At 38.6% G+C, this 16,049-nt stretch overlaps 2 protein-coding genes across 2 annotated transcripts in view; one reads left to right on the top strand and one right to left on the bottom strand.

Annotated features, from left to right (window-relative positions):
• MMP26 (matrix metallopeptidase 26) overlaps positions 1-16,049 on the top strand; it is a 294,924-nt gene that overhangs the window by 181,212 nt on the left and 97,663 nt on the right. The gene's annotated exons all lie outside the window — the stretch shown is intronic.
• Positions 5,137-6,084, bottom strand: LOC112606290 (olfactory receptor 51A7-like). Its single transcript, XM_025356538.1, has one exon. The coding sequence runs from the start codon at positions 6,082-6,084 to the stop codon at positions 5,137-5,139; it is 948 nt and encodes a 315-aa protein (XP_025212323.1).

Raw genomic sequence — 16,049 nt, 5'->3', positions numbered from 1 at the left:
CAATTCAGTATTTTACCTTTCACGTTTTTGTTCTCACATTGCTGCCAAATAAATGTCTCTTTGGTTCTGTCCTCATCAAATGAAAAAAATACAACTATTATTCAAAAGTGCAAGAACCCAAAGATATATCTAGTTTCTAGACATCTGATGCCATACAATTTCCCTCAGAGAGTATCATACTATGGCAGAGTCTCTAACCCTGAAATTGACTTGTGGCAGAGGAGACGTCCCAGAACACACACACTAATCTAACCATCCGAGCTTTTCTGCGTCAGTTATTTCAGATGTCTCTGGCTTTACAATTGCTTCTTTTGAAGACTTTTCTAAAAGTTTACCCTGGTAGATCAATAATTTTCTATTCGCAATGGAGAAGTTTCCAAACATCTGGAAAAACAATAATTTTTTTTCTTTCTTACGTTTGGTTTCAATATTTATTGGCTAAAAAAACTAACAGGAACTTGTGTGAACATACTTTTTGGACCATAATTTATTTATTTCACACTTTTCACTTCAGAAATATTGCTATGTTTGAATGCAGGGTAATACCTCAAGTGATATGTGGCTCTTTTAAAGTATACAATATAATTGAATTCCAGAGGTTTTTAGATGAACAATTGTGAAAATGTGTGATTTTCTTCCAGTTTTATGACAGTCATAAAATAGTCTGCTATATGTGTGTTAATCTTCTATTACTCAAAAATGTAGTTTTTATACCTGACTAAAAATGCAACCTTTTCACCAACACCAAAAAAATTTCACCAATGTACTCCATCCCTATGGTAATTGTCAATAGGCTATGAATTTGTGTTTTGTTATTTTAAGCAATGCATTTTATATATTTGGAGTTTTTCTGATTATGAGTGTCATATATATAATTAAAATGTGTGAATGTATTGAGAAATAGAAAAAAAAATTTAAAATCTAATAACAATTATTTGCAATCCTATGGAGAAATTATATAATACAGTCATGTGCCCTGTAATGACCTTTCAGTCAACAGTGGGCCTCATATGCCACAGCAGTTCCGTAAGATTATAATACCAGTATTTTTGCTGTACCTTGTCTATGTTTAAACAAACACAAATACTTACCATTGTGTTACAGTTACCTCAGTATTTAGTAAAGTAAAATGCTGCACAGTTTTGTAGTCTAGGAGCAATAGGCTATTTCACAGGTAGGTAGTAGGCTATACCCTCTAGGTTTATGTAAATACACTATGTGATAGTCACACAATGATGCATTTCTCAGAAAAAAAAAACCCTTATTAAGTGACTCATGACTGTATATAACCTAATCTTTTTTTAATAAACAAACACATGGGCATACATATGAAGATAATGGTTTACATGCAAATGTATGTCTTAAATATTTACTTGCTATTATTCATTATTCTCTATTAAATTATATTTTGTATTAGATTTTACTTCTAGGAAGCTTTGCTTTCATTATCCATCAAAATAGGCCTGTTGCCATTCTTTTACATATGCTTCCTTCGGTGTATGATTAAAATTACCATATTTTGCTAATTTAATTACTTATTTACTTGTTTTCTTCACCACCTGAACTCCATGATAGTACGCCTGTGTCTTATGTTTAACTTAATCTTTAACAACCAATACAGGGTTTAGCAAACACCACTTAGTTGTTGATGCTGTGTTGCATTGGTGAATAACATGTCATCATCTTTGTATGTGATGGTTTTTGCTACTATTTCCTATTACTTAACACTTCAGTAACCCTGATATATTTTCTTATAAATATATATTGATTCTATCTCTGATTATCTTTATTGATTTCCAGAAATATAAATTATTAAATTTAGAAGGAGGCAAAATAACTGTTGGTCTCCTTTTGTTGGCCAACTGTAGTGGCTGAAGCTGTGGGCTCTGGAATCATACAGACTGGGCTTAGATTTAAGTTTCTAACACTTTATTGCTCTATATTCTTAGAAAAGTCATTAAACTTCGTAAGTGCTTAACTTCCTAATCCACAGAAGAAGAGGAAGTAATAAAATCTACCTTTCCAGGTTCTTGCAAAAGTAAATACTGTTAATTCTGGTAAACATATAGCCCAATGCCTAGTACCTGGTCAGCACTAAGTACATTTTATTGTCACTATCTTCTAAATTTTGACCTCCAATGTTATTCAGATAACTAATTGTTTTTCAATAAATACATGTAATGCTGTTTGTTCTCGTATTGCTGCCAAATAAATATATCTTTGGTTCTACCCTCATCAAAGGGAAAAAAAATACAACTATTATTCAAAAGTGCAAGAATTCCAAGATATATCTAGTTTCTAGCATCTGACCCCAAACAAGGATTAAGGTCAAAAGATTTTATTTTAGACAGACAGCCTGTTGGCAAACCCAGAATAAAACCACAACCGTAAGGATTATTTGTAAGAGACTTTGTTGCTTTTTTTCTTTTCACTTTTCCATTGTAGCTACATTGCAGTTATTTAATCAGAAAATTTTTCCCATCCATACATGATTTGTTTGCTTATATTTCAGTAGATTTTAAAATTATCTTTGTACTTAATTCTTAATTTAATTTTTGTGGGTGATAAAAATCACATGCACACAAATACGAAATGTTGTATAGGTTTTCATTTTTCCTCCTTGTGTTATTTGACTACTCAATCAATTTTATATAAAGTTCTGATATTTCTTGATTATAGGTCACATTTTCAGATCTTATATGATATATATTACAGTGTGATTATTCTATTTTTTTGTTCTCATTGATTTGTTGAGTAAACTGCACAATTTTACAGCTGTTTAATAAATCTCACTATTATATTAAGCTTTATTAAAGTTTGTAATGTACTTATTTTTACTGTATGTTCTTCAGTTTACTCTTATATCTCTGTTTTTAGAATTATTTTACTAATTACAAAAGAAATGTTACTGGAAACTTAATTAGAAATGTATTAAACCTGCTGGATAATTGAGAGAAACAGACAATATTTAGCCTACTGACTCTTCTGATCCAGAAATATTTATTGACATTTTATGACTTGAGTCATTTCCATCAAGTAGAGATTTGAATTTCTGAGTTTAGGAGAAAAACTAAAAACTTTGTTGTTTATTTCATGAAAATATGTTTCCATTTTCTTGTGGTTGAGCAGAACATGAACTGTTTTTCAGGACAGCTTCATTGACTTGAAATTTATAGTTACTCCCTATTTATTTTGGCAATAGGTTTTCTATCATGTCAGATGTTTGGTATGCTTGTAATTTATCAACATATTCTGAGTCGTTAAATACTTTTTGTTGTTGTTTTGGTTTGTTTTTCAAACATTGGGAAATGTGTTAGACTACTAGTCAGATGCAATTTTTTATACATTGTACAAGCACTAGAGACATGCCAATAAATTCGATTAATGCAATTCCTCTGAGGAAACAAAATGCAAGTTAAGAGAAACAGACATGCAACTAACAATTATGACATAAATGGAGAATGTTTGAGGTCACAGAAAAAGACTTGAATAATGCAGTCTGGGAGGAGATAAGCAAGATTGTCCCTCCCTTCCCCATGAAGCTGTGGAAAATCTAGTCAGGATCAACTATCAAACAATAAGGATTCACCTAAATTCACCTGGGAATATAGAATATATAAGATTATTTTGCCATATGAAATATGTAAGACTACTTGAACCTTCTTCAAAATAGTTCTTTGAAACAGAAATAATAGTAATTACTTGTGGGCTCAACTTAGGTAGTAAAACATTGATATATATTAATAATAGTTTTCTAATAATTCATAGCAGAAAATTGTTAAGGTTTGACTTATTCTAAATTTTATGTTTTATATCTTTGTCTACTACTAAGTAACCACAAATAAAAGATAGACAAGAAACGAATTTTACAGAAAATAATTTGAGGTATCTAAATAACTTTAGTTGGCTATTGTCTTTTAAAAATATGAAACCATAACCATGCATATTGTGCTATATTGAATATTGTATTTTTATTTTATGCTAGCTTAAAATTATTTCTAAGCTTTTAGTGAAATTGAAACATTAGATAGTAATTTAAAATATCAAATGCCTAAACAACCATAAGAACCATTATTTTAGAACATATATTTTAGAACAGCTAATCAAGAATATCAGTATAAAAACACTGTATTTTAAAATATTTTTTCCTATTTCTTACCAAGAGCACAATCATCCTTCTTTTAGTTAACTGTGGCTTATGGAATCTTGCCATAATATAGAAAAAAATTGTTTTTTATTAAGGAATGTTATGAGATAGTTTATTGCTGTAATTCAAGGCTGTGAAAATGATAAGGTAAAATAATTACTGGTTCTACCTATTTCACTGTCAAGGAAGGCACAAAGGGAGAGGATTGTTAACCAACCTGACAATAGACTTCTTTCACTTAAATGGGAAATCAACGATTCACACAAAATTTCACTGAATGCTCCTCAACAAATACCATGTGTCTGAAAGTCACCTGAAAGAAAACCAGCAACTGGATTGGGGTGATATCCTTTAATCTTCAGTGCCTTGGTATTCCTTGTCTGCAAGGGAGTGCAATCCCTGCTTTCACATATACTTATCCTTGTCCTATAAACTGTGTAACTAAAATGCTGTATCAGTGTGTCGAGTCATGATTTCAATAACTTTCTAAAACTGTCAAATACATACTTATCAACATCCATGTCAGTCCTACTCACAGAACTCTTAAAGAGGTTATATGCTGTACTGACTATAGTCATCCCTTGTTATCCATAGGAAATTGGTTCCAGGACCCCAAGGATGCCAAAATCTGAAGACGTTCAGTCTCATATAAAATGGTGTAGTATATGCATCTTACCTACACACATCCTCCCATATACCTTAAAGTATCTCTAGAATATTTATAATGCCAAATACAACAAAACTACTATGTAAATAGTTGTTATACTGTATTGTTTACAGAATAATAACAAAAAAATTGTCTACATGTTCAGCACAGTTGCAATCAATCATACTTTTTTTCTGAATATTTTTTATCTCCACATGTGAAACCTATGGGCAAGAAAGGCCATCTGTATATGAATAATTAAGAAATATAATGATAAATCATTGATAATACTTTGCTTAGAAAGGTATTTTCTCTCCTGACCCTAGCTGATCTTATACCATGTTTACTGACACTGTTGTTGTAGACCCAGTTTTTCCAAAACCTTTTGACGAATTTGCTGTGTCTTCACACAGTATACAATGGGGTTCATAAGAGGTGGCACTAGCAAGAAAGCATCAGCAATGAGGATCATGGCCACTGGGGATTCGTGCTGGCCAAAGCGGTGCATGGATGCCAAAGCAATGATGGGTACATAGAAGATAAGCACAGCACAGATATGGGAGACACAGGTGTTGAGGGCCTTGAGCTGCTGTCTATGGGATCCAATTCCCATGACCATCTTCAGGATGAACACATAAGACACAGCAATCAACACACTTTCTGACATCACACAGAGGGCAAGAAAGAAACCATAGAAGAAGTTGACTGTGTTGTCGGAGCAGGCCAGCTTCCTGACATCCTGATGGAGACAATAGGAATGAGAGAGTAGGCTTTTCCTACAGTATGTCAACCTTTTAAGAGTGAAAGGAAATGGGAGTACTAAAAGCATGCTTTTAATGAGAAACACCAGCCCCATTTTGGCAACTCTGGCACTGGTGAGGATAGAGCTGTACCTCAGAGGGTTGCATATGGCCAAAAAGCGGTCAAAAGACATGACCAGAAGCACTGAGGACTCCATATCTGTGAATCCATGAATAAAGAATTCTTGAGCAAAGCAAGCATTTGGGGAGATTCCCGTGACATTGAATACAAAGATCCTTAGCATAGTGGGTAGGGAGGAGAAGGACAGGCCCAGGTCAGAGACAGCCAACATGGAAAGGAAATAGTACATGGGTGCATGGAGTGAGGGCTCAGTCCTGATAACAAACAGGATTGTGCAATTGCCTAGGATGGCTACCAAATACATGAGGCAGATGGGGACAGAGATCCATACATGAGCATGCTCCAACCCTGGCATTCCAATCAGAAAGAAGGTGGTAATCTCAATTTCAGAAGAATTGGGAAGGTGCATGATGAGTCCATTGAAAAGTCTTTATTCTCAGGTCTGAAATGACACTCAATATGGATCTCCTGTGTTCATTTCCTTCCTTTCAGCATGTTTGTCTATGAAATAAAGAAAAAGGAATTGTGAAAGACTTATTTCAAGAAATAAAAGAGAGATATTACTTCTAAATAGACTATAATAAAGTCAGATCTTAACTGACAAGGGCAACCAGGAACATGGGTACTTGCATACATCTTTGTTAAATCCTCAGAAAACACACCCACATAAACAGCAGCAACTTTCAAACAAATTCCTCTTGTGTTATTAGGCTTTGCATTACCCCATTTCAATGACAAATTGTATAGAGTCAGAATGGACTGTAGGACCCCCTTCCCTGATCTAGAATGAAACTAGAATAATAATAAAAGGAAAAAGACTGGGAAACTCCAGGAAGTAGATACTAGTTTTGAAGAATGAAGAAAATCAATGGTTTCTCCAATTTCTAGTCATTTGCTGCAAACATTCATTCAGGCAAGGTGTGATAGGCAAGGTGTTCTTGCATTGCTATAAGAAATGCCTGAAGCTGGGTACCTTACTATTGGGGTCTGTGCCAGGGGTGGTGGAGAATGAACAGACACAAAAGACAAAGACAAACAGAGAACATGGCGGCCGCGCTCAGAGCCTCCGCCTCACTTTATTTATACTCCATAAACCCCATGTCAGCAGAAAGAACACAATGCAAAACAAACTTTCTTTACCCAGATGTAACCTTCTACTCAGTTCCTTGTCTCTATGCTCTTCCTTATCTGCCTGACTTCTTGGCGCCTACGGGAGTTCATTAAAAGTTCAATTGGAGATACTGTCCTTGAGCCCTATCTATTCTCAGCATACTGTTTTCAAAGGCCCCTGCATTTCCCCTTTTTTGTTTTGCCTCAATCCTAAAAAGTTGGCCATATTTGTTCCTGTGTTTTCTTTTGTTTTTGGAGGCGACAGAGGGAGCATCGAATCACCAAGAGAAATAGACCCAATCCGTGTGCCCAAAGCAATATACTTTCAGAGATTGTAGAAATCCATGTTTTCATCTGGGTCCATGGGTTAAGGGCAGCAAGGCATTGGCCCAGCTCCTGCAGGGTTGCGGTTCCGGACAACACATGTAATTGTTGTCGAAATGCTTCAGAAATGTTCAGAGTGAGCTCTTGGATGTCCAAACTAATATTTTTATGGCCTACTAATAATTTTCGGATTTTGGTCCAATTCTGAGAGATATTAAAAGGCACAGGCATTACACAAAATTGAGTGGAGTTCAAATCACATTGTAATGTTATCCGAGTACTGAGGACAGTGAGCTGATCTCCAAGCCATGTCAATGCTTGCTCCATGTTGTCCAATCTTTCAGCAAGTTGAGAATCAATGTTTCATTGTTGAAGCCATAACCGGTGAGATTGTTCGTGCCATTGCTGCACAAATTCAGCATTTTGTATGCTTTGATGAAGAGCGAGTCCTGCTACGGCCGCAGTGGAGGCAATGGCGACAAGGCTCATCATCGAGGCAATTGTAAGTCCAAGGGCAGGGCGGGTTCGCTGGAGAGAAGTCCAAATATAAGTCTCAAGAGGTGATGTCCCCGATGGTCGCATAAGGTTAACAGGTAGCCAAATTTCCTTACGAGCCCTGAGGATATAAATATCCCCAGTAAAGTTGTGCCACCAGGAATGATTGAGGCAAGACAAAAATGTACACGTATCTGTACAATTAACAATCCCTGTATCATTATCCCATGTCAAATTCTCCGCTAATAATAGGTAGGGCTTACGGACACAAGCAATAATATATCAGGAGGTATTCCGATATAACTGAATATGAAAGGAGTTATTCGGGTTAGAAAGATTAAGGGACATATTCCCCACAAAAGTGCTAATGGCATTGCCTGCAGCTAACAACTTCCAAAGATGACTCTGTACTTGTAAAGAGTGTCTAAGATGAGGCATAGGTGGCGACAGGCCTCCTTCATGCCATACCAAGGTTTCATTACCATTAGCGGCAATACTTTTATTTACCCGGTGCCATTTCAAAGGTATGTGACTAAATTTTGTTTGAAAATCACCGTGCACACTCCAATCAGTTATTTGCATCCCATTGTATTCTAATAAAATCCGGGGTTTAGTTCCCCGACATTGTTGCCACTCCAGCACCTCAATATTAGGGGAAACCTCTGGGATAGGACAAAAGGTAAAGAACTAGGAATAGTCTCATTACTATATACAGTATAATTATACTGAAAGCTTCTAGTTACAATAATAACAATATTAGCAGCCACATGACTATGATTATAGCGAACAGCCCAGGCTTCATGCGATTTTCGGAGACAGTGAGGACTATTTCCCATGCATATTGGAAGTCCTTCCACTCCAAATTGGTATGTGTTGTTTATGATTCCCGTTTCCCGTTCTATGTTGTCCTTGTCTATATAGGGGGATGGCATCCAAGTAGTGTCATTGGTGAAAACCTTAATTTCCGCCTCCCCCCAGGTGACTCCCTGATACAAGGGTGGAAAGGGAATATAAGTCCAATATTCATACAAAGCCTCACTAAGGGAAATAAGTCCCCCACCGAGGCACATCCAACAAAGGAAGAAATGCATGCTGAATCCAGTTTTCTTTTCAACAGGGTTTCAATCGTCTTGTAGGAAACCACTCAGGTCCGCTTCCTGTAAGGACAAGAGCATAGCCCCATCCCTGTTTTAGAACTTGCCCTTGAACATACTTACCTTCTTCATTAGGATACCAAACCCTTAAATTGTCAGCGGGGACTATCACTGAGGGAGGTGAGGAAAGATGGGTTACGGCAGCAGAGTCTTGCAATTGTCTCCATTGATTCAAAAAATTTAAGGTAAAAAGAACCTTCAGAATCTGGTTTCTCGGGGACTCATTTCCCCCCTTTTTTTTTTTGCAGTTGAGTTTTTTTTTTTTTTTTTTTTTTTTGAGACAGAGTCTGGCTCTGTTGCCCAGGCTGGAGTGCAGTGGCCAGATCTCAGCTCACTGCAAGCCCCACCTCCCGGGTTCATGCCATTCTCCTGCCTCAGCCTCCCGAGTAGCTGGGAGTACAGGCACCCGCCACCTCGCCTGGCTAATTTTTTTGTATTTTAGTAGAGACGGGGTTTCACCGTGTTAGCCAGGATGGTCTCAATCTCCTGAACTCGTGATCCGCCAGTCTCGGCCTCCCAAAGTGCTGGGATTACAGGCTTGAGCCACCGCGCCCAGCCCGCAGTTGAATTTTTAAGGTTAAATTTGCGTGCTCAATGATGGCTTGACCTTGACTGTTGCCTGGGATACCGGTGATATGTTGAATATTGTATTGCTGTAAGAAACCTTGTAATTTACGAGAGACATAGGCAGGGGCATTATCAGTTTTAAGTATAAGAGGAATGCCCATGATGGCGAAACAATCTAAGAGATGTGTAATAACAGAATCAGCTTTCTCAGATGGCAACGGAGTGGCCCATTGAAAATGAGAAAAGGTATCAATGGTATGATGAACATACTTTAATCGTCCAAAAGAAGGGACATGTGTGACATCCATTTGCCAAATCTGATTAACTTGAGTACCTCGTGGATTAACCCCAGGATGGAAGGATGGAATGCTCAAAGGAGCACAGGAAGGACAAGCTCGAATAAGAGAACAAGCTTGTTTACGAGTTAAATGAAACCGTCGTTGAAGGCCAGAACTATTAGTGTGATGTAGAGCATGCTCTTGTTCTGCAGCCTGCAGGTGGCCAATTAAAAGCGAATCAATCTGAGTATTACCATGAACTAATGGTCCAGGAAGTTGAGAATGAGAAGGAAGATGAGTGATGAATAAAGGAGCTCGACGTTGGCTCAAAGTAGAGGATAACAAAGAAAAGAGTTTTTGAAGAGAAGAAGTAGCACAAAGAGGTAAAGTGGCCTGAGAAATATAAGAAGTAACATAAACAGCGTATTGAGAATCACTAACAATATTACAACTAGTATTAGGGAAATCAAGTAAGACCATGAGAATAACAAACAATTCTCCCTGTTGCACCGAGGGATAAGGATAAACTGTAACTCGAGATTGATGAACACTCCAATATCCAGCCTTACCATTGCTACTAGCATCAGTAAAAAAGGTAGGACCTTGAACAGGAAATACAGAAATTGGTGAGAAAGGCAACACAGAATGTTGCCTAAAAAATGAAAAGATTGGAGACTTAGGATATTGGGTAGAGAATTGTCCAACAAATGAAGCGCAAGCAACTTGCCAAGAATCAGAAGTTGCAAGAAGATAAGTGATCTGACTATGAGTGAATTGAGAGATAATTAAGGAAGGATCTCCTCCCCAAAGTTGTCGACAATGATGCCGTCCTTTGATGATCAGTTCAGCTAAACAGTCGATATAAGTAGTCAAGTGTTTAGATGTTTTATTGGACAAAAAGATCCATTCTAGCGGCCGATTGGTTTGATGAATCATTCCTGTAGGAGAATGTAAAGTATGAAATAAACAAAGGGAAAGGGGAACGTCGGGAAGGATATAATGTAAATGGGCCTTTTGAAGTTGCTCTTCTACAAGCTGGAGTTCCTGTAAAGCCAAAGGAGTTAAATGACATGAGCTGTCCAAGTGACTGTCTCCTTCTAGAATAGAAAAAAGATGTTGTAACTGATATGTTGGTATTCCTAAAACAGGATGCATCCAATTAATGTCTCCTAAAAGCTTTTGGAAATCATTTAATGTTTTTAAATGATCACGTCGAATTTGAATTTTTTGGGGTCGAATATTTCGTGCTCCCAAGGTATAACCTAAATATTGAATAGGAAAATCCACTTGAATTTTTTCTGGGGCAATATTAAGTGAGTAGAAAGAAAGCTGAGTTTGTAATGATGCAAAAGCATCTTGCTGCTTTTCTCTGGTGGGTGCAGCAAGAAGAATGTCATCCATATAATGATATAAAAGAACAGAAGGATGACGCTTTCAAACAGGATCCAAGGCCCGATGGACAAATTCTTGACACAAGGTAGGGCTGTTTAACATACCTTGAGGTAAAACTTTCCATTAGTATCAAGAAAGTGGCTGAGAATTATTAAAAACAGGGACAGAGAAGGCAAAACACTCACAATCCTTTTGATCCAAAGGAATAGAAAAAAAACAATCCTTTAAATCAATAACCATGAGCACCCAATCTTGAGGAATCATGGAAGGATTAGGAAGGCCAGGTTGTAAGGATCCCATGGGTTGAATACATGCATTAATAGCATGAAGATCTGTTAATAATCTCCATTTACCATTCTTTTTCTTTATCACAAAAACAGGGGAGTTCCATGGAGAAGTACTAGGTTCTATATGACCTAAGGATAATTGTTCCTGAACTAAGTTTTCCAAGGCCTCAAGCTTCTCACGTGTTAAAGGCCACTGTTCAACCCATACAGGAATATTAGTTTTCCACTGTAAGGGAAGGGCTTGAGGCTGCTGAACAGTGGCTACATGTTTAAAGACTTTTCAAGGGGATTGTAGCCCATGCGGAACATCATATTCTTGGCAGAATTAGAAACGTGAGGAATAGAAACAAAAGCTCCAAATTGTTGCAATAAATCTCGCCCCCATAAATTTAGGGCAATAGGAACAATATAAAATTGGACTTGGGCCATTTGACCATCCAGCCCTCGACAACTCAAGGATTGAGAACTTTGATACACCTCTGAGGCGGAACCTAATCCAGTAAGAGACACAGCAACAGGCTGTTTAGGCCATTGTAAAGGCCATTGGTCGGAGGCAATGATGGAAACCTCAGCTCCTGTATCAACCAAGCCCTGAAAAATTTGTCCCTCTACTTCAAGAGGAAACAAGGGTTTTTGTTGAGTTACTAAAGTTTCCCCAAAAATATGTTTACCCATGCTTCCAAAACCTCCGGTTCTTTCTTGCCTCCGTGAAGGAAACTGAAAATAGGGTAGTAAAAGGAGTTGTGCAATCCGTTGCCCCTCTTTAAGGGATATGGGTTTATGAGCCTGTGCCATAATTTGAATTTCCCCTTTATAATCAGAATCTATAACACCCAAATGAACTTGTAAACCCTTTAGAATACTACTACTACGTCCTATAAGCAATCCAACAGTATGTGGAGGTAATGGCCCAAAAACACCTGTAGGCAATTTAACAACTCCCATTTCTGGGGTGAGTTCGATGGCCTGCAAAATTGACACATCAGCAGCGGCGCTACCAGAAGTAGCAGAGAAAAGTTGAGTTAGTGAAAATTGGGGGTTAACATTGACTGATTGGCCTGCTGATGCTGGACCCCCGAGCTGATTGGAAATTGCAAATGAAGAGGGCTTGTATTGTTGCTGGGGTCCCAAGCTGAAGGGCCCCTCTGCAAGTTTCCCAATCCGGAGGTTAGAGAGTTACCGTATTTGTCCACTTTAGAGTGACATTGATTAGTCCACTGTCGCCCTTTGCCGCAACGACAACAGGGCTCAGTGGGAAGCCTTTTAGATCCTATTTTGGGGGAGTCATTCTTATTAGATAACTTACGACACTCCTTTTTAAAATGACCAGTCTTTCCACATTGAAAGCAAACCCCCTTTTTTCCCATGAGTGCCTTAGATAGAGCTCCAGCAAACAATTGTGTGTTATAGGCAGCCCCTCCCACTCCAGCACAGGCTCTAATAAAATCTTCTATTTGCAAGTTTCCAGCAGCCTTTAGAGGGCGCAACAACCTCTGACATTCTTGATTAGCATTCTCGAAAGCTAATGTGGTTATCAGGATTTTGCCTGCTACCCCATTACCCACAGTCTTCATTACAGCATCTTGGAGCCGAGCAACAAAATCAGGATAAGGTTCATTAGCACCCTGCAAAATCTTAACGAAAGACAAAGCAGTTTTTCCCGATGGTTCTACTTTACACCAAGCTTTTAAAAAAAGTCCTTTAACTTGTGATAATGCTATGTCATCGAGCCCAGATTGAGCCACTACGGTAGCAAACTGACCAGTACCTGTTAATTGCTCCTCTGTTGGTCCTGGAGGATTTCTAGTGGCATTGCGGCAGGCCTGTTCTTTGGCATCTTCCAGCCACCAACTGCGTAACTGGAGCCACTGAGAGTGGTCCAAAACAGCCTTCCCAAAAGTCTCCCAATCAAGAGGCAAAAACAAATTCTCAGAGGAGAAAGAACCTAAAAGCTCCATGACAAAAGGAGACTGAGGGCCATAATTAGCAACAGCTGCCTTCATTTCTTTAAGGAACTTAAATTGAAGGACATTATACTGCACATTCACACCTCCTTGAGGAAATTGATCATTAGGGCAAAAAGGTTGCCTAGTAATGGGGAACAATTGTAGAGGATCCTCATCCTCTTGAGAATCCAATACCTCAATTACAGCTTTAGCAGTAGAAACAGGGACAGTAAAAACCGTGCCTGAATGAGGCAGCATTTCCAGCGGCGGTGGTGGTGGTGGAAAACTATCCTCCTCCTCCGCCTTGGGTGCTGACAGGGGTGGATGAGCCACGGGAAAAGTAAAAACAGGAGTGGGTGGAGGAGAAGGGTGAGGGGGAGATAACTGCAATTGTAAAATTTGTTGTAACAATTGAACAACGGGCTGAAGCTCCTTTTGAATTTCTGATTCCCTTTCCTGAGACACATCATTATACAAAGGACCTTCCCCATCAGTTACAGGATTATCTAAAGGAGGGGAAATGGCTATTGGAGACTTCAAAGATTCCTCATCTCCACCTTCCCCTTTTTCAGAGTCTGTCTCTAAGAGCTCCAAAGCCTGAGTAATAGAGGCACAGAGGGCCCACAAAGGTGCCGACATTACATCGTCGCGCTGATGCGCTTGACGAAGGGTCTTAACAACCTGTTGCCAATCTCGTTTATTTAATTGCACTTTAGTTTGATATTGAAACCAATAGCAATGTTGTTCCACATGAGCAAACAATTTCCGTAAAGTTCTCTCTTTGGTATCAACTCCAATTGAAAGTAAAAGCCCTTGTAATAATCTTAAATATTCTGAGGCCAAGGAACTGGAATTCCCCATAATGAAAGCTTAAGAAGGTTCCCCTTAACAATATCCGGACTTTACCCGCTCCTAGGGGGTTCCCCTTCTTGTTCTCCCTTACTCACCCGTGCCAACCCTGCTCACTGCGCCACTTATTGGGGTCCGTGCCAGGGGTGGTGGAGAATGAACAGACACAAAAGACAAAGACAAACAGAGAACATGGCAGCCACGCTCAGAGCCTCCGCCTCACTTTATTTATACTCCATAAACCCCACGTCAGCAGAAAGAACACAATGCAAAACAAACTTTCTTTACCCAGATGTAACCTTCTACTCAGTTCCTTGTCTCTATGCTCTTCCTTATCTGCCTGACTTCTTGGCGCCTACGGGAGTTCATTAAAAGCTCAATTGGAGATACTGTCCTTGAGCCCTATCTATTCTCAGTATACTGTTTTCAAAGGCCCCTGCACCTTACAAAGAAAAGAGGTTTAATTGGATTGTGGTTCCGCAGGCTCTTAGAGCATGGCACTGGCATCTGGTTGGGCTCTGGGGAGGCCTCAGGGAGCTTTTATTCATGACAGAAGGTGAAGCAGGAACAGGCATGTCACATGGCAAAAACAAAAGTGAGAGAGGGAGGGGAGGTACCACATACTTTTAAATCATCAGATTTTGTGAGATCCCACTCACTCTCAAGAGGACAGTACCAAGCCATAAGAGATCTGTCCCCATGACGTAAATACCTCCCACCAACCCCCATCTCCAATGTTGGAAATTCTATTTCAACATGAGATTTGGGTGGGACAAATATCCACACCATATCACCAGGCTCTGAGCTTCTAAAGCTGTTTTTACTCACAAGTTTTTCAAAGGAAGCAGTCCAAAGTAAGGACATAACAAATGCCATGTATGATTGACTATTAACCCTCTCTTATAGCATAGTGAAAACCCCACCTTTTCGTATGATAGTGGATACAATGTCCTTATGTATGACCAATTCATAATGGTGCTCTCCATCTTTGAGGATGGGAGGAGAGGAGAGATTCTTGGACTTTCTCTAAAGTTCAACACACACTTTCACAGCTACAGAGTGGCTCAGTCAACTAAACTATAGCAATATTGGAGACAGAGTATGCCACAGATGAAGTGGGTTGGTACTGCCTGGGCCCATTTTTCCCCCTGGAATTATAAGATAAATAGTTGTTCCATAAATCTAGGGCTTTTTCATAGGCAACTGAATCAACTATGTATATTTGAGAGTTTTCATGTGCTTTATGACATTAAGCACATCAGAGACAATGAGGCTCCAAGATATATAAAGTATATCCAACTCTACTCCTTGGCCTAAAAAAAAAGTTTTATTGAGAGGCTAGGGCACTGTAAAAGAACTCTTGACAATTAGGAACAAAACCACAAACTTTTCAACTAGTTTATGCTCCAGAATGAGACTCTCGTGAGTCATTAAGGACAAATCCTCTTCTAGAAGACCTGGGCTACCTTCCAAAAAGGATAAATCAGTTGTTTTGTCATGATCTGGATATTAGCCACTCTCTTCCCACTAAAGTCCACAGGGAAAAAGTGTGCAGAGATTCTTTTGGACAGTGTATCATTAATTCTTTAGCAACTCCAATTAGGTCAGCTCAGAAGTGTCTTGCCCCTTAAAGTCTTCCTTTCTAATCACTCCAAGCAGAGTTCATGTATCCCTACTATAATCTGCATTGCAACTCTGTTACAGTACCTCAATTGTCTTGTGACTTGCTATTTATGTGTCTGTCATCCACAGTGGCCAACAGAATCATTAAAAGCCCAGTTTGTATCAGACCGATCTTGATATTTTCTGCACCAAGCACAGTTCCTGGCAAATAGCACACATCCAATCATTATTAATTAAATCTTATTAAACTGAATTGATTTCCATTTGACTAAACTGATCTTGAGAATCATTTTTGTTCTGTGTGAGTGACTGAAGCTTCTTTCCCTCTTTCAAAGAAAGTGCTATCTAT

The sequence above is a fragment of the Theropithecus gelada genome, chromosome 14 (genome assembly GCF_003255815.1).
Source record: "Theropithecus gelada isolate Dixy chromosome 14, Tgel_1.0, whole genome shotgun sequence".
NCBI lineage: Eukaryota > Metazoa > Chordata > Mammalia > Primates > Cercopithecidae > Theropithecus > Theropithecus gelada.
The sequence above is the reverse complement of the archived record's forward strand: the minus strand, read 5'-3'. Positions and strand labels throughout refer to the sequence as shown.